At 38.3% G+C, this 20,269-nt stretch overlaps 1 protein-coding gene across 7 annotated transcripts in view; it reads right to left on the reverse strand.

The window, feature by feature from the left end:
* Positions 1 to 20,269, reverse strand: part of LOC105490718 (solute carrier family 12 member 1) — a 102,031-nt gene that overhangs the window by 22,973 nt on the left and 58,789 nt on the right. For all 7 annotated transcript variants that reach the window (XM_071066895.1, XM_011756621.3, XM_011756607.3 and 4 more), the window contains 3 exons: positions 16,531 to 16,671; positions 13,557 to 13,663; positions 8,271 to 8,353 (listed from right to left, as the gene is read on the reverse strand). In XM_071066895.1, the coding sequence (XP_070922996.1) occupies positions 8,271 to 8,353; positions 13,557 to 13,663; positions 16,531 to 16,671 (331 nt within the window). The remainder of the gene's footprint in view (positions 1 to 8,270; positions 8,354 to 13,556; positions 13,664 to 16,530; positions 16,672 to 20,269) is intronic.

The following is a 20,269-nucleotide window of genomic DNA, read 5'->3' on the forward strand; positions in this document are numbered from 1 at the left end:
TTATTGCACACTCTTTGGGTGCCAGGGACTGTGTTGCATTTTATTCCTTTCCAAACAACTCTGAGATAGGTACTACTATTATCATCTTCATTTTGTAGATGAAGAAACTAGTAGGTTAAGTGACTTGCCTGATATCACCCAGCAAGTTACAGGGTTCATATGCAAAGAGATCTGCATATGCTTCCCACCATGAAGACCCTCTTCCTGTGGCTTATTATTATTATTTCAGAGTTGTTTTATTACCTTCCTACGCTTTGTCATCAGATGAACCTAAACACTCTCAGGCACATGATGTAATGCTAAGTTAATCCCCCAAATGATGGCCCATCCAACATGTAATTTTAAAATGAGGACCCTAAAGATATAGATCTATATGGAAGGCTGCACTAGAGCAGCAGCACTGGTACCCAGACTTTGTGGTCACTGTCCTGGATGACGGCACCCTAGCTGTTATTTTGCCTTCTGGGGTGTTGCAGGGGGCCACTTATGGGGTAACCTGCTCTTTGCAATCCTCTGATGTGGCAACTGTAAGGGCTGCCCTGGGAGGGGACTCTTCTTTTTTCTTTTTTTGGGCAGGCTCCAGTGGGCCCTATGATTAGCCACTGGTTGCCATGCTCTTTGTCCTGTAGTTTGGACAAAGAGGGAAAAAAAGATAAATCCTCCTTTTTAATGGAGTCAGCTGGCTGAGTGAACTGGGAGCGATTCCAACAATTTGCTTGAAGGTATGTGCACAGCCCATCCAGAACAGAGCAAGCTGCAAAATTGCAGGCCTGAGAGACAAAACCAAATTTTGCTCGAATGCTTTAGATGTAGCAGTTTCCTCAAAGATGATAGAGACAGAAGATTACAGAGAGTATTTATTCTAAAGGCTAAAATCAGCTTGCTTTGCCATCTTGGATTTTTAGATCCATACCATGGTGTGATCCCTATTTGCATAGTGATTTTCGCAAGTTCTTATTCAAGTTAATTCTTAATTATTCACTTGGTAGGTGATCTAAGGCCTCCTTCTGTGCACTCCTTCCTTTTTGCATTTCAGCGCTAAACAGAAGTGATGTTTTGATTATCTGTTCTTCTGAATGATCTATCTGGTGTACTGCTTGCCTCTGTTTGCATGCAGGGAAATTAAGAGTAGACTTTGTCAAAACATTTTTGTCAACAGAAATCCTGGCCAGATGACTTGCAAAGGCATACCATTAACCACAAGGGGAGCAAGCCAAGAGAGTATGAATGAATGGATATAAGTTGATTTCCACTAGCCTGACAATAAAAACTATTTATTCTATCATCACCACCATCACAACTACATTTTTAATTTTCAGAAATTACAAAGCCCTTTCTACGTAGTGTCTCATTTGATACCAATACTGGGATGCACGCAGAGCTGGTAATATTCTCCCCATTTTACTGAAAAGAAACTTGGGCTCAGAAAGTTCAAGTGATTTGTTCAAGGTAGCACAGCTAGTGACCCAAGTCTTCTGCTCCCAATTGTAGTGTTTATCCCTCTTCTCCCTTCTCCTTCAGTGATATGCCTTGATCGCAATAGCTGCCTGTTGAAGGAATACCCAGTCTGCAAAACCGTCCCCAAATTTCTCAATCAGAATCAATCTCCTCTACATTTCCGTAATACCTTGCTTAAACCTTTATTCCACTAACTACTGTAACTGTGTGACTCGGATGTCTATCTTATTCACAATGGACTCCAGACTCCTGGAGGGCAGAACTTATGCCCTATTTCATCACCAACATTTATTGAAAGTTTACTGTATGCCAAGTACAATGCCAAACGCTTTGCAGCCATCAAATTCTTTAATCCAAAACAACAAATCTGTGGCATAGGTACTATAATTATTCCCATTGGAAAATGCAAAAAGTGAAACACAGAGAGGATGGGTAACTTGACCAGCATCACACAGACAAAAGATGTCAAAGTTGGGATCCAAACCCAGGTTTGTCTATTCCAAACCCTATGCTTGGACCTCATGTTATCCCTCCCATGTTCTTCATGGTGCCACCCCTGCCGCTATTACCTGGAGCCATGTTTGCACCAATAGGCACTCAAGAATTGTGTGTTGAAATAAATTAAAGAACAGATCAATGCTGTTCAATTCAGTTCAATAGTTTTGAAAGTACTGTCTTTATAAAAGAAGAAAAACAAGTGCAGAGTTGTGAAGAATGGGGGTGTGAGAAGTGTCTGTGTGTGTGTGTGTGTGTGGTAAGTACAAAAGACAATGTTTGAAAGAAGTGCAGTTAATACTGTATACAAAGTTATATAAAAAAGGGACAGATAGAGGACAGAAGGTGGGACCAGTGAGATAAGAGCCTGGGAGATGGAAGTGTGAGAGACAAGTGGGGAAGGAGAGGGGACTTTTCTCTGGAAAGGACCACCACCTGGAAATCCTGTAATGGTAATTACTGGGAACTTGAATACATTAGATAATTCTGTAGTATCTCATAGTTTATAAGGCCACATTGCTACTGAGAGATAGAGATAGAGATATAGAGATAGAGATAGAGATAGAGATATAGAGAGCACGCCTGCCCTTCTCTCTTTTCAAGATGTTTATAATATCAACCTGAAGTTACGATGGTGGAAGAAAGAGCTCAGACCTTTAGGTTCTCTCAGTTGAGAGTAGGTTTCTAATCCATGTTGTCATCCACATCCCAAACAGTTTTCATAGTAATAACTAAGAGTGACTCTTGAGCCATGCCGTCATGTAAATGCCAAAACTGCTTTGAATAGTAGTTACTGTATTTTCAAGTGCTTTATAAATTGATGATATGGTACCCAGTTGGAGTGACTATATTTTGAAACTCAATTTACTTGTCAAGATTGCTTCAAATGTTATGTCCCCAGTCTTTTTTTTTTTTTTTTAAGATGTCTTTTAGAAATAGGCAGAGGTCTACAAGTTACAACCTGCTTTGAATCTTAAGGATTGAGAGTCATCAATTATCTGACACCAGAAGGGAGATCAGGGAAACTCACTGGGGAATGGCATCCCCTCCCATTTTACAGCATCCTTTTTCTTTATTAATTATTAAGTTAAAATTCTTTCCTTGCTCAATAACTCAAAGCTGTAAATGCTCATAAGAATCAATGTGCTGTCCCCCAGGTGAAGTCTAGTTGAATAGAAGGCAGGAAGCAATCCTGCAGCGGTTGCCTTCTAATCAAGTAATTATTTACTACACTGCCATCTGTCTTTATTTTTCTAAGCCACTCGATCAGACATAGCAGTATCCCTGTGCTCTGAGATGGTCACAAATCATGCTGTACTTATGTGGAATACTTGACCACAATATATTGCAAATCATGTTCCATCACTTTATTTCTTACCAGTATAATTTGGACTCCTTGTTGTAGTTGGAAAACTTGCTAAATATCCCTGGGAGGTGAGCAGTATGAAATATCATGATTTTTGTGTGTGTGTGTGTTGTCAGGCAATAAATTAATTTATTAAGAGAAACTATCAGTCATCAGTATTAGATGAGTTGCTACAGTATACAAGTTACAATGTTATGAGCATCGATCTTATTTATATTAAAAGTTATTCTCTTCACATAAGCCTGTAATACAATATAAAAATAATTGTCATTAGCTGGTAAATTACCTATAAAGCTGATTTCTATTCACTGCTTTATTAACTACAGTATATGGGCACTCTGAATTGCTAATATTTCCTTTAAATTATAATCTGTGATGACACTGTGGTGCCTGTGTTGGAAAAGCTATGATGATAATCATTAACATAGTATAATGTAATACTTAAGATTTATCAGGCCCTTATTAGGCCCTGAATTACAGCATAATATAATGAAATGCAAGTTTATTTCTTCCAATTCAAAATCTAATAAGAGGTTTGTGTCATAAATTACATAAACCTCAAAACAATGCATGGAAATGTGGCGGAAAGTTAATTTCTATCATTATGTTGTTTTTCTGCTTGTTCTTCATGTACTTGTATAATATTGTTTTTCTTTGTTTACCCTAGATAGTTGGTACTTGTAATTATTTTATTAGCATCCAATTGTATTTTCCCTTTCTTGACTAAGAAGCAGAAATATTTCAAACATCAAAGTTTATTTAAATAGGATACAACCCTTGGGAAATTAAAAGGGGATGCAGTTCACTGCCAGGATTCTTTGAGAAATACAGCAAAACTTGGTTGCTGTATTGCTTTATAGAAGTAAATTGATGGTGCATCTTGGCAGATGGAACAATGAGGGGTGGGAGCAATGCTTTTCAGCTACATCACATCTTTCAGCTTGCAGAGAGCAACATAACACACAAAGCAAATGTGTAATCTAAATACAAGTTATATTTTGCATTCTCATTTTTAGATGGAAAACATTATAGCACAAAAGCCAGGAAAAAAAATTAAAGTAAAACCTAGGAAGTTGGCAACAGAACAGTTCTGTTAATATTCAGTTCTTGTAACTGCCCTCAAAGTTAGGTCTATCTTTCCACAGACAGGCAGCCCCCTTGTTGGGTGTCTTAAGGAACACATAGAAACGGCTCTGCCTCATTCCCAGAGCTCAGATTTCCCCATTGCCTCTCGTTATATGTCATCATCCTCTCTAGCTCTTCTTTTTCAAAGATGAAACAGGGGCTTCAAACAGATATAGGTTTGAATCCCAGCTCTACCAATGACTAGCCTTGTGAATCTTGGGTAAGCCCCCATTTTACCAGCTGTAAAATGGGGACAATGATAATACTCTCCTCATAGGGTAGCTGGGATGATAAATGTTATATGTGAACATGAAGCATAATAGACGGTGCGTAATAAGTGCTCAAATATTTTAACTATTGTTGCTACAAAGTATTAAGTTCTACTAGGAGGGAATATACATTAATAGTGAATGCCCAGTAAGTGGGAGTTAGTATTTCTGATCTGGAGTTTAAAATATCCATAAAGAAGAAAAGTGGCATACAAAGGAAGGCTAAAGTCACCAAGAGATAACCTTTTGTGCTCCAATTTTGCATAAGATGCACTCTCCTTGCAGTTTTATTTTTTAATGCTCTTCATTATCATAGAGTATACATAATCAGATAGTAGCTACCTTATAAAAACACTTGATCTCTAGTTTTTTTCTTCATCCTCCTCTTCTCCTACAACATACCAGAATGGTTGCATCAGAAAATTCACCTAATCCACTCATATTCTTTCCTGTTTTGATGGAGACAATCATGAACCAGCAAATAGAATACGAATCCATCAGGCAACAGCCCTTAAGAATTCTTTTTTCTTTCTGCTGAACCTACTGAGAATACCCTGGTACTGCTCCTGTACCTTGGAGACTTCATGCTGCTGGAGAAAACTGGACAACCACAACTGGGTTTTCACTGTTGTACACTGATCAGTTCTTGCTGATCCTTTTCATTCTCTATCATGACTTTTTAAAATGCTTAACTAGTTTCTTCTCATTCTCAGTTAAACCATTCCTCTCTTGCTTTTAGAAGTAAACCATTGCTCCAGCTTAAAAGAAAGAATTGAGACTATTGTGCATCATCTTCTTTGATTTATCACTCCACTCTCACAAATCCACGTATCCCATCATCAATCCTCACCTCCTTTGCTCCAATTTTAGATGAAGTGTTTTTTTTTTTTTTTTTTTTCTGTTTCAGGCCAACTCTTCCATTCATGCCTTTCCCTCAATTTCTGTTCCTCCTGGATCTTACTCCATGGGTCGCCCCTTTCTTTGCCTACATCTTCAGTGTTTGCACTCTCTTGTGCCATTTCCTCAGTCTGGAAATATGATTTGATCTCCCATTCAGAGGTCTATAGGTTCCCCACAGTAAGCCTGCTCAATCTCATTCCTCTTGTTACCATCCAAGCTTCTCAGAAGGGTTGGCTACATCCATATTCTCTGCTCGTTCATCTCATAGTCTCTTCTCAACCCACTGCAATCTCGATTCTGATAACCCTGCTTTACAGAAATTACTTTCACTAAGATTACCTGTGTCATGCCAATTCCATTTGGTTCATGATCTTACTGTACATTTCTGCTGCATTTGGCAATGTTGATTATTCTCATTTTGAGCACTGTACTCCCATGGTTTACCTGGCCCCAGACTTCTGGTTTCTTCATCTTTCTGACCTCTCCTTCTTTTCTTTGGGGCCTTTTTCCTACTCTTTGGAGTCCTTGGCTACACACACTCTTTGAGTTCTATTTTCTAGGGTGATGGTTTCAATTCACATTAGCCATGATGTCTCCTGTATTAGTCCACCCAGGTTGCCATAACAAATGCCACAGACAGGGTGTCATAAACAATGTACATTTATTTCCTCACAATTCTGAAGGCCAGAAGTCCAAGATCAAGGCATCAGCAGGATCGATTTCATTCTGAGGCCTTGTTCCTTGGCTTGAAGACAGCTGCCTTCTCACCATGTCTTCACATGATTACCCTTCAGTCTGTATCCTAATCTCTTCTTATAAGGACACCAGTAATATTGGATTAGGGCCCACCCAAATAACCTAATTTTACCTTAATTACCTCTTTAAAGACCCTGTCTCCAAATACAGTCACATTCTGAGGTCCTGGGGGTTAGCACTTCAACATATGAATTTGGTGGGGGCGGGGAGACACAGTTCAGCCCATAACATCTCCTAAATCTGTATTTCCAGTTCAGATTTCTCTTTTACGATGAGGACTGTCTAACTGTCTGTTAGACATTTCCCGTAGGATTTCCCACATGAGATTGTTTGAAATTGAGCCAGGCATTTCCTCATTAAACCTGTACTTCCTCTTGCATTTCCCATTTCCATTGGCTCATCTAGTCAGCCAAGGAGTTTTTCTTTACTTCTCCCTTTCCCATATCCCACACATCCAATCAACTCCCAAACGCTGCTCTTCGTACCTGCAAAATACTTTTCAACTCTGTTCTTTTCTCTCCATCCCAACTGAGGCTGCCCTAGTTCAAGCTGTCTCCTTGTCTTATTTGATTATTGTAGAACTCTTTGATTTGTCTATTTCCATTCTAGTCATGAGTCCATGCCCCGTATAACCAAAAGAGCATGAGATCTAAAACCCAAGTTTGACCACATTATTCCCTCACTTGAATCTCTCTGATGGTTCCTCATTATCTACAGAATGTGATCCATCTTTTTAATATGGCAAATGAGGCTTTTACAGTCTAGATCCTCCTTATAGTGGCAGCCTCATATTTTACTATTGTTGGCTTCCTACTTTTCACTTCAGTAACATGAATCTGCTTTTGGTTGTCTATATACTCCATTCCTCTCTATTCCCATGTCCTCACCTTTGCAAACACTTTCCTCTTTGTCAGGAATGCATTCTCCAAACTGTCTCTTTACTTTTCTCTCACTCAACTTTGTCTGGTTAACTCCTACTCATTCAGTAAATCTCAAATCAAAAGTAATTTTCTCCAGAACGCCTTTTTGGAGTGAGGTAGGTGCCCCTTCCTTCTTTCCCATAATTCCTTATTTATACTTATTATAATGCTAATAATTGATCTACTTCCCTTACTAGGCTGTGTGTCTCTTGAGGGCACAGACAGAATTTATTAATCTTAGTCTACCCAGCATCACTTGCACCTACACTATGCCTGGCACATAACAGGCACCAGAAAAGCATCATTTTTTTCTTAATGTTGTGTTGTAAGCAGACTCTGCTGTGAGGCTCAGCGGAAGAGATGAGTCATGAATTCATGTCTTGTGCTAATTTTTCAGTAAGTATATCAGTATGTTCTTTATTTCATACACAAGAGAGTATGTTTAAATTCTAAGACTAAGCAAGTATACCAAATTCTCTACAGGGAAAAAACAAAGAGTCACTAATCTGAATTAGTGTTTCTGCCTCTGACTTAGATTAGTGATTCACAGCATGATACATTCAGGCTCATTTCCATGTTAGCTACAAACCAGTTCATAGACTCTCAAAAGCAAAATACGTGTTTTTCTGGGAAAAGAATTAATCTTCATTTTCTGAAACATCTTGCAGAAATTAATTTGGCAGGTTATTTTACTGAAGTTGTTTATTTTCCTTGATGCTGGCTTTGTGGTTTTGTGATAAGAAAAATAATTGATGACCACCTTGAATTCCTCAATATTTGTGATTAGCAGGGCAAAGGCTGCTTGTGTTAGCATTGGAGAAAATACTGGGGGAACTATATGCACTATGAGTTAGCACTAGAACGTAAGCTCCACCGTTAAGGAGTTTTGTCTATATCGTGTCCTGCTATATCCTAAAACAATGTCAGGCACAAAGTAGGTGCTCAATAAATACTTGTTGATTGAATAAAGAAAGTACATACCTTGCACCTGAAGAACCTGAGAGATGTCAAATCCTTGGCTGATTCTGACTATAACCACGCCAATCTCAAAATCAAATGCATCACTGAAAGAGGAAGCAAAGCAGTTAGTGTTTTAAATGGCTATTTTAATCCTCAAGCTTAGGACTAGTATTATACTTGCTTCCAGGATTTTGATATAATGAAACTATTAAAATCCACTTTAGAATATAGCCAAGAGCTGATGCATGTGTTTGTTTGTTTGTTCTTCCCTTATGCCTTTTTAAAGTATATTTTGGGTAGAGGTAACTAAATTATTCACTCTAGCCAATTTATTCAAATAATACTATACATCAGAATTTTGATTAAGAGCTTGTCGCATCTTTTAAAAATAATAGAATCTTTTATACAGCGAGCAAAACAATCACTGGCATATTTAGAACACAGAGTTTACAGACTGCAAAGACTCTTTGAAATGATTAGCCACCACCCCCAACCTGGCTGCCTCCTAGAAGGACTCCTATAACATTTCTGATATCAAGTACATGGTTAGAAATGTCTCCAGTTCCTCTATTTTCAGAATTGACTCTAAACTGGTCACTTGGAGCAATGCTTTTTCATGGCAACCCTACGTACTCGCTCCTGTGTTTTCTCTGTATGCAACCCAAAGGAATTTGATTACCTAGAAGAGAAATAAAGTCTGTCTTTCTTTTATCTCTGTTTGAAGAGATTAAAGTTTAAGACATAAATGTTTTCTCTGGTGCTAAACATGGAAGCAAGTCAATTAATACTTTGAGTCATTTAAATTTTTTTTCATTGGGAGGTCCTTTGTTTATACTTCTATGGATCTAAAACTTAACGACTTCTTGCCATTAGGTCATCCTACCCCAAAAACACTTGTCCCACCATATGCAAACAGTTTCCAACGGCCAAAGTCAACCTGCATTTTCATTTGGTATACATAAGTTTGGAGCAATATGAATATCCACTCAAAATCCAAACCATAAATAATCTTTTCTTAACAGAATAGGTCCATTCTGGCACAAGTTGTTACAAAGTAAATTCCTCGTAAACAAATCTTGTTTCTGATTGTCCTCAATTATAAAAAGTAGACAATGTGCTCCACAAAAAAAATTTGGATTCTGTGTTAGGTAGAATAATGCACCCTCAAAGTATCCTAATTCCTGGAACCTGTGAATGTATTTCCTTACATGGCAAAAGGGACTTGGCAGATGTGATTAGATTAAGGACTTTGGGATGGGGGAGATTATCCTAGATCACCTGGATGGGACAAGAGTAATCACAAGGGTACTTAAAAGTGAAATTAGGAGGCATAAGAGGAGGTCATAGTAATGTGATGTGAGAGGAACTTGACCAGCCATTGCTGGCTTTGAAGATTGAGGAAGGCATTCCTGAGCCACACCCACATGAGGGAAGCTTCTGGAAGCTGGAAAAGGCAAGGTCAGAAATTTATCCTAGAGCCTCTGGAAGGGAATGCAGCCTGGCCCACACATGCCAGACTTCTATTCTACAGAACTGTAAGATAATCAAGTATTGTGTGTGGTCGTTTTTTGTTTTTTGTTTTTGACAGAGACTGGCTCTATCACCCAGGCTGGAGTGCAGTGGTGTGATATTGGCTCACTGCAACCTCCGTCTCTCAGGTTCGAACGATTCTGCCTCAACCTGCTAAGTAGCTGGAATTAGAGGTGCACACCACCATGCCTGGCTAATTTTTGTATTTTTAGTAGAGGTTGGGTTTCATCATGTTGACCAGGTTTGTCTCAAACTCGTGACCTCAAATGATCTGCCCACCTCGGCCTCCCAAAGTGCTGGAATTATAGGCATAAGCCACTGTGCCCAGCCTAAAGTATTGTTTTAAGCCACTAAATTTGAGGTACTTTGTTATGGCAGCCATTGAAAACTAATACATACAAATTCTGATTAAAATTAAACCATACTTGGCTGGGTAAGATGGCTCACATCTGTAATCTAAACACTCTGGGAGGCCAAGGTGGTGGATCACCTGAGGACAGGAGTTCAAGACTAACCTGGCCAACATAGTGAAACCCCAACTCTACCAAAAAATATAAAAATTAGCTGGGCATGGTGGTGTGCACCTGTAGTCCTGGTTACTCGGTAGGCTGAGACAAGAGAGTTGCTTGAACCCAGGAGCTGGAGGTTGCAGTGAGCACAACTGCGCCACTGCACTCCAGCCTGGGCAACAGAGCGAGACTCTGTCTTAAAAACAAACAAACAAACAAAACACTAAACCATACTTAAGAATATTACAGACATTTAAAATATTTTATTCAAAGAAAAATGGTAGCCGGGCGCAGTGGCTCACGCCTGTAATCCCAGCACTTTGGGAGGCCGAGGTGGGCGGATCATGAGGTCAGGAGATCGAGACCATCCTGGCTAACATGATGAAACCCCGTCTCTACTAAAAATGCAAAAATTAGCCGGGTATGGTGGCGGGCGCCTGTAGTCCCAGCCACTTGGGAGGCTGAGGCAGGAGAATGGCATGAACCCGGGAGGCGGAGCTAGCAGTGAGCCGAGATCGCGCCACTGCACTCCGGCCTGGGCAACAGAGGGAGATTCTTGTCTCAAAAAAAAAAAAAAAAAAAAAAAAAAAAGAAAAAGAAAAAGAAAAATGGTAAAATACTATAGTTTTATAATAATACCCCTGTGTTAACAATAATACTGTACTTTAAGTCATAAAGCCACAAAAATTGGACAGGGAAATGTAATATGGACACACGATTGTCACTATTAGCCTCATTGCTGTGCTAGTAAAGTCATTTAACTTTACCAATCCAGTTAGGTTTTATACTAGTACAAATATGGGTCACCCTAATACTGAACTTTATTACCAAGGAGATCTATTATTAATTTGCTATAAAAGCCAGAGAGCTCCTTGGTTCAGTATTACTGGGTTTGATTATTTTGCTCCCTTTGGGTTTCTAGAATGTTTGGGATGGTAGGGAGGTTGGAAGACAGTCTGAAGTAATTCTGTATCAAATAATGGACTATTTCGTTGAAGATTTACACATTACTTCCTATTTGCTCTCCCCCCGCCCGCCCCACCCCATCCCTTTTGTTCCCCGAGGTAAAGATGAAATTTTACTGAAGAATCTCGATAACAGAGGACAGATCTGGTCAATTTCCAAGAATGTCTGATCAGCAACTGACTGATTCTAAACATATCAAAATACTGTTTGCTGAGCCTGGTAAAATTCTTATCCCGATCACCTGGTTTAGCCTTAACTTACTGAACTTATAACACCAGCAGGAGCCAGATGACAGCACGTGGCATCCAGGCTTTATATGTTCAGGAAACACAATGCACTTAATAGATAGGTTCCGCACATTAGAAAGACTGTTGAGTGAATTTCTGTTTGTTCAGTAATTCCTGTACTTTTAGAAGATAAAAGTTATTTTCTTATGCTTCCTTTCAATAGAACTAAGAATGCTTTTGTTAATATGTTGCATAAATCTGCTCAATATAATGATAAATGTTATGATTATAATAACAAGGGGTAGAAGAAATAGCCTACTTTAAGAAGTGCTAAGCGTATACTTGTTTTCAGTGGATAGGATGAACTTTGAAGTGCAGCTGTATCTCCCAGGGGATGTCATGTACCCTGTGGTCTGAAATCAAAGTGCAGCCAGATCCCAGACACAGGAAACCTTCCATTTCCAGAGATGTTGACACAAAAGATGGCTTTTGGGCATAGCTAACATTACCCCTCTGGAGTCTGATAGAGTATTTTCAAGCCTAGAAGAAATGCTCAACTTTCTTTTCTTTTCTTTTTTTTTTTTTTTTTGAGATGGAGTTTCACTCTTGTTGCCCAGGCTGGAGTGCAGTGGCGTAATCTCAGCTCACTGCAACCTCCATCTCCCAGGTTCAAGTAATTCTGCTGCCTCAGCCTCCTGAGTAGGCACCCACCACCATGCCCAGCTAATTTTTGTATTATTTTTGTATTTTTAGTAGAGACGGGGTTTCACCATGTTAGCCAGGCTGGTCTGGAACTCCTGACCTCAGGTGATCCATCCGTCTCGGCCTACCAAAATGCTGGGATTATGGGCGTGAGCCACCGTGCCTGGTCTGGTCGAAAGGCTCAACTTTCTACAGTGTTTCTCTCTGTATGTGTAGAATTTGTTTTCTCTTATTCAAAGGAAAAAAACTAAGCCAAGTAATACTTGGAGTATATATGTATACTCCAAATGTTACATATTATATACTCCAAGTATTATATGTATATATGTATACTCCAAGTATTATATATTATATAGTCCAAAACTGTGAGTATATATATACACACACACACACACATATACACACACATATATATATTTATGCATACATATACACACAATTTTGGAGTATATAATATATAATGTAATACTTGGAGTATATAATATATATAAAATACTTTGAAGTATGTAATATATATTATATATAGTATAAAATATATAATACTTGTTTTGGAGTATATAATATATAGAGAAAGCATAGCGTTATGGTCATGAGTTTCAGCTTTGCATTTGGATAGTCCTGGGTTGGAATTCCAGCTCTGTCACTAAATGCTGAGATTTTTCAGTATGCTACTTAATTTTTAATGTCTTTGCCTCAACTTGTAGAATCGGAAAAAAATAATAGTACTTTCTTCGAAATCTTTCTATGAGAATTAAATGAGATAATTCATGTTAAAGACATTAGCCTGCTGCCTGCTAGTCCTTTAAGATCTATCATTATCACCTGTATCCTAAGCCGCCTGAAATATTAAGCTATTAGAGGTTATGTACCACCAGAAACTCACATTCTGTGCACAAGCCATTGACGCTCCACCTGGTAACAGAAGCACCTGGCATATGGGAGCCTCTTAGCAGAGGGAGATATAGGGCTCTGGGATAGTGAACGAATTATCAGAGACTCAGAAGAAGACAATGACTGAATTGAAGACACCAGCCAACCCAAGATTCCAGGTGTTTTGAAAGAAAAATTTCTCTTTGCTTAGCTGTGCTTTGCTTTTAATCTTGTAAATAGATCTTAAGGTTGTAACTCTAAACATTTACTTTTTTCTCTGACACTGGTGTTTCTCTCACCCTGCCTCCTCTGACACTCTGATTCCCTCAAACTCTATTATTGGTGGTGTTTTTTTCACCTTGGGAAAGAAGTCAGAGTACCAGGGGAATGTGCTCTTCTCAGGCAATTTAATCTGACACAACAGTGTTATGTGCAGTACAAGTTATGTACTGCCCTGGTTAGTGCTTTATAAACAAGAACGCGTCTTGAAAGCCATCACTTACTGTATGATTCCCACGTAGTTCTCAGTCTCTGTCAAGGGAGCTTTCCTCCAGTTTTTCTTATATCCAATCACCAGAGTATTTGGTTTCATTCTTCCTAAGCCTGAGGCCTAAACAGAGGACATAAAAACATGGGCAATCCTTACCGTACTGGGAAACTACCAGCACAAATGAAAAATAATGTCTAAAGGAGCACTGAAGTAATGTTCTGAAGATTCTGAAGATTAGATTACATTTTAGTCATGTCCTTCATGCCCGTACCCAAGCATAAAATAGAAAGATTAATTCTAAATCATCTCAGCTATAAATGGATTTTAGATGACAGAAATGTAGCTTTTCTAAATTAGCAGTCATTTGCATTTCTTCTGACACACTCATTAAAATGGTTCAATAATTTAAAATCAAGTGAGGGTCAGCTTAACTGTTGGTATGCATGTTGTAACTTAGTGGTTCAAAGCTCATTTCCACCTGTTATATCCATAATGTCATCAGCAATAAAATCCATGTTTGGAAAATTCTTATGTACAAGGATCACTGAAATCTCTACTTATGTTATTTATTGAAGAGTGACTGAATTATGTTTCCAAAACCTAATTCTTTTATATGACAGTATCATTAATAGCCGTCTTCCATATCAGAAGTGTTGTTTCCCTTCATTAGACGACAGCATACAGCTTCTAGTTAATCAAATTTAATTTGACAATATTACTAAGCATCTATGAATTGCACAGTGCTATGTCAGTTTTGGTGGGAGAGTGGTGAAGCACATTCTTTGGCCTCATGGAACTAAACATGGTGAAGAAGACAATATTTACACAAATACTTCTAATATACATGCAAATGTAATAGAAACTCATATAGAAGAACAAAGGAAGGAAACTTGAATTACAGGTGAGGATTCATGGCCAGCTTCATAGGAGAGGTGGTATTTCGACTGAGTCTTGGGAGTTGGTGAGACATTGACAGGTAACGATGGGAGAGCAGCCAGGTGCGATGGCTCATGCCTATAATCCCAGCACTTTGGGAGGCTGAGGTGGGTGGATCACTTGAGCTCAGGAGTTTGAGACTTGCCTGGCTAACATGGTGAAAACCCATCTCAACTAAAAATACAAAAAATTAGCTAGGCATGGTGGTGTGCGCCTGTAATCCCAGCTGCTCTTGAGGCTGAAGCAGGAGAATCGTTTGAACCCGGGAGGCGAGGGTTCCAGTGAGCCAAGATCGTGCTACTGCACTCCAGCCTGGGCGACAGAGTGAAACTGCATCTCAAATAAAAAAAAATAAGATGGGAGAGCAGTGGGAGTCATGGAAGTTAGTTCTGTGTCATGGGAAGAGTGAAAGAAATGCCAGAGCTGGACATTTTAGAGGAAACAGTAGCAGGTGGAAGGAGATAGGCAATGAAGGAGGGCTCCTGAAATAAACTTTGCCTCCAAAACATTTGGTGCACTGTTCCTAGCCCAGCAGCTTCTTGGAGTCCTCATTTGGCCCTTGGCAAATGTGTGGCAGTAAGAAGTTATGGATGTAGTCTTTTCCACAGCTACACTCTGAGGATTTGATAATTTGTACCATAACTTCTTAGATGCAAAGATGGTTTTATTTGAGATGATATAACTGCAGTGCTTCCTTTAATGTCACTTTGTCTTGTCCTTTTGCCATGGCTCCCCTGTACTTCACTTTTTATGGGAAGAAATGCATGTGAATGTATGCATGTTCAAATTTTCTACCATTTCTTCTGGATTAATCTAAGAGTTCTTTTTCATACTTGTGTCTTTTCTTTCCCTGCTCTTATTTTATGTCCATATTCCCATTCCTAGTTGAAAATTTTGTTTTACCAATCTTCTATGATAATTTTATAATAAATGACTAATAGTGCCAATATATTTAACCAAAGAGCTATTGAAAACTAACTTGGTACTGAAAGAAAAATCAGCATCTTGCAGTAACACCTATTTCCATGGTTTAGCAAATTAATAACAGATGAAAAGGGGCTCATTGTGGGTAATAGGTTTTGCAGAAATGGTTTCTCTGCATGTGCAGCTACCTCGCAAGTGTTATTAAGGGAAATTAGACACAGGATTGCATCAAATACTCTTAAGCTCCAAAACATTACCAATTAAGCTTAACCAATATTTTTTCTTTCCTGCCTGCATGCGCATCTGAGTTACCTGGATGCAGTTCTGACTTCTGACACTCTGAGATACGGTAACTCTGAAAGCCAAATGCACCATTTCATATATACATAATTAGGGTTTTTCAACCATACTAAACCCAAAATGCTCAGAAAGCCAAGCTCTACAATTTCTGAGGGTCTCTTGGATTGTTTGTTTTAAGGATTCTCCGTCACTCTAAATTGTGAAGATCAGAACTAGGGAAAGATTTTATGTACTTACTATAGCAGAGATAAAGGAAGGAAAAAGGAAAAAAATAAGGGAGAAAAGATGAGAGAACTGTGGGATTTAAGGTTGAGCTGTAGAGATTATTACATTTTATTCAGTGTTCTGGAAATAATTCAGGAGGATAGGGAGATTTTATGCCCAGATCACCATGCATTAATTTAGTTGGTCTAGCAGCTGCCCTAACACCATTTGCAAAAGAAAAAAGGAAAAGAATGCCTGACTTGAGCATTGCTATATGCAGTATGAGATATAAAAATAGTTTGAAGTTTCAATAGGATCCTGAATGTCGTCAACCACCAGAACAAATTTGCATTTCAATAAGTACGGGGGCAGAATGTATGCTGGTGGCCAAAGGCAACCTCATTTTCCATTTCCAGTGTATCATTCATAGTTCATTGTAATAGAACTTCTCTGCTTTTGTTCTAGCTTTGCCTATACCCAGGAATTCAAAATAATTCCTTAACCATCTGCACTGATCTCTGATGCTGGGCTGCCTAACTACAGCCGTTCACTCTGGGAGCCTCATTAACATGGAGCACTCGTTGTTCTTTGCCTCTGTGCTCATTCCCTGAATGCAGCCTTACCTGAAGGAGACTTCGGACACCATCCCTGAAACAGTCTGCCGCCACTGCAGCGTAAAAAGCCTTGATTTTGTTCTTTATAAGCCAGGCCTGTTTTTTCGCCATGCCACCGTTCATCTCCTTAACACACAGTTTGCGCGGTCCCTGTGCGACACAATGAAATATTGGTTAGAACCCTGCTATTATACATCACATTGCTGTTGTTTTCTAAAGGACAAAAATAGCCAGCAATGCCCCATGGAGTTAGGAAGTGGGAAAGAGGGACAAACACCTCACTGAGCAGCGTTTCGCAGATTCAGCCTTTTGGAGAGGACCTGTGCTATTCACATCATTCATTTTCTACCCAAAACATCCAGACTGATTAACATCTGCTTAATGAACTGCCTGACACTGAATGAAAGGAAGAGCTGAAGGCGTCATGACACATGAGGAAAATACTGAAAATGTGATTGAAGAGGCTCAGGATAAATAATCAACCTTTGACCCGTTAGCGAGAGCCACTTTCAGGAACACCAAAGAAATCTCAGCTGGAGCCTAATGTCAAGAAATGGACAGAGCTCCATGGGAGGTAGAACATGGTGAGCTGCAAATCCTGCCATGAACTGCACATCTTGACAATTCTATTTGGCTGATGCATTGCTTTTTCGTGTGACAAAAATACTCTTATACCACTTTTCCCTGTGTAATGTTGCCACACTTCCATTCAAATACATTAACGTTTCCTTGTCATTCAGTGAATTTGGGGGGAACGAAAGTTTACATACCTATGACCTAAGGAGAGTGGAAGAGATTAAGAGGGAAGAAGACAGGTGTTAGGATGGTTGATAGGACATTTTATAATTTCAAGATTTAGTTTTGGAAACCCATTTTTAATGAAAAATTCTGTTTTTATTTCTTTTTCCTTAAATATTCAAGCTGGTTTTTTTCTTCTCATGCTGTAATTCAGTCCAAAAGGTATTTCTGATTATCTGCCATATGTCTGACAGGGTACAAATCCATTCTCCCAGAAATTCTTTTAATTTATAGAGAGATTTGTATTTTGTTGAGATGGCTTGGATTTTACATGAATCACTTGGGATCTTGATAAATGCAGCCTTATAGGTATTGAAGCAGGGCTCAGGATTTTGTATTTCTAACAAACTCCTAGAGGCAACAGATGCTGCTGCTCCTTAGACCACACTTGGAGTCATGGTCTTAAAGAGTCTTAGATTGGAGAGAAAGGACATTGGGATGCAAGAAAAAAAAAAAAAAAAAAAAAAAAAAGCCCAGGCTTTGCGGTCAGACAAAACTGGTCTCAGATCTAAGCCTGAGGAGGTAATTTCTTATCTCTGAGCTTTTATATCTTATTCTGAAACTGAGGATAAACTCTAGTTCCTGCAAGATTGCTTTAAGTAGTAATAATATAGTACCTAGTGCAATGTCATCAAAGCCCCAGACCTGATTTTACCACTGTGCTTGCAGGAACACTGAACTGTGAGTCAGAATGTTGGGTTGAGATCTGGCACTGATTGGCTAACACCCTGGGTCTGCCATTTGTCCTCCCTTGATGTATGTTCTACATTGATAAAACTCAGGCAATTGCCTAGGTCATCACTGCCCAATATGATAGCCTGTATGTCCATGCTGCTATTAAGCATTTGAAATGTGGCTAGTTCATATTGAGATATGCTGGAAGCACAAATTACACACTGGATTTCAAAGTCTTAGTACAAAAAAGAATGTAAAATATCTCATTAATGTTTCTGTAATGATTCCATATTGAAATTATAATATTTTGCTCACATTGGGTTAAATACAATATTATTAAGAATAACTTTACCTATTTCTTTTTTCCTTTTTAATTGGCTACTAGAAAATTTTAAATTACATATATGGCACATAATATGTTTCTATTACACAGCATTCAATCTCTAGGGTCCCTTCCATTTTAATATTCTATTTAAATTGGATCAGACTCTTTATATTCTTATTTTTTCCAGCATATTTCCTAGAACCTGCCAACTTTTCAAAACAGTTTGACTGACTTCCTATTAAAGGAAAATTTAAAAACAAGAAACTTCCATGAAGATAGAAAAGGTAGAGAGATTGGGAGGGTAGTTACTAAATTAGATGACCTAGTCTAAGGAAAGATAAGCCATTATGGATCAATTTAGCTCAGGTTTCCAGACTGTCAATGCCTTTTGAATCACTAGTCCTTCTTTGAGCATTCTAAACTTCTTCAACTGCAAGAAAAAGAAAGAATATTTTATTCAAGGAAGTTCAGTGGTAACAACAGCCATTAGATAGAAGAATAACAGGAAAGACTTTGAACCATCAGTGTAGTAAGTTGTACCACAGTGACTGTGAACCCCTGGGGAGAATGGCATTTATTTAAATAAATACAGTCTAACGTATGTCTGTTAGTATTATAAAAATCCAGATTAAACGTTAATTGTGACAGAGAGATTTACTTTAATGCCTAAACTTGCCATATTGAGAAGTCATAAAAATGTTTCATGCAGAATCTCTCTTTGCTAAAAACGATTATAACATCATTGTAGCACACTCATTAATGCAAAGCAAGGAAGGCTGCAATACAAATGTAGTAAGAATAAAGCAAACTAACAAAGAGAAAAGACATACTGGAATACAATTATTCAACATTCAAATATGTCATAGTTACAAAAATGAATTTTATTACCCCATTATAACATTATAGAGATTAGCTTCAGTTGGGATCCAAAATATGAGTACATAAATTAATTCAGGATTCAAACAAAGAAGCTTTAAAAATCTTGTATATATTATAACTTTGATATTAATTGAGAAAGGGGAAAAGCATTTCTAATTATGTAGTGTGGAGAAGTTGATGTGATATTACTTTAAATAAGTGACTATCATGAAAAAGAGTTTGTAAAGGGGTTCCAACCCCATTCAGATCAAACAGAGGAATTTGCCAAGTGCAATATTCCTTCCAAGTTTTTTTTTTTTTTTTTTTTTTTTTTTTAACACTGAGTCTTACTAGTCTGTCTTTGTTTTCATGGCTGCTTTGGTTGGAATTGTGGGAAAGAAAATTTTTCCCGTTCTGATTTGGTTCATGTTATTTTACCGTACGTGCTAGTGCCAATTCATAGGTCATTTCGTTCTTTCAATATTTGGTCACGTCACTATTTTATTAACATCATAACAGAGGCTCACTGATAAAAAAAGAATAAGATGCATCTAGAAAGAATATATTTTTTCCTTGGTGGATGTGAAATTTGAAATTAAGAGGAGGTTGAAGATAGAAGAAAAAATGAGAATTTTCGTTTTCCCTGGGTTATATGGGCTTGAACTGCCTTCCTTATGCCAGAGTTAAGAGGTGGGTGTCTTCTGTGAGATTTATTGAGAACTCCTCAAACAGAGAATTCAAAGAGAGCTTTAGGTTTTCTTAAGATATTTTATAATTTTTTAGAAAAAAAAGAGAAAAAGAAACAGGGTAAAAGTCTAAGAGAGATTCTACATGAGAAAGCCAGTCAAAGGCCATCCCTTTCCTCCTTTACAGGAGAGGACAATTGAGTTTAAAGTAACATTAATGAGTAAGAAAAACATGAATGAAAATAGATTTACATTTCGGTATCCATGTGTGAAGTGATGAGAAGAATACCCATAAAATTCAGATAACATTGCCTCTGGGGACAGAGAGAGCCAGGGGTCCGCAGCAGTATTAAAAGGGGCTTTAACTTGATCTGTAATGGCTTATATCATTTAAAAAGCGAGTGGA

This window comes from Macaca nemestrina, chromosome 7 (assembly GCF_043159975.1).
Source record: "Macaca nemestrina isolate mMacNem1 chromosome 7, mMacNem.hap1, whole genome shotgun sequence".
Taxonomy (NCBI): Eukaryota; Metazoa; Chordata; class Mammalia; order Primates; family Cercopithecidae; genus Macaca; species Macaca nemestrina.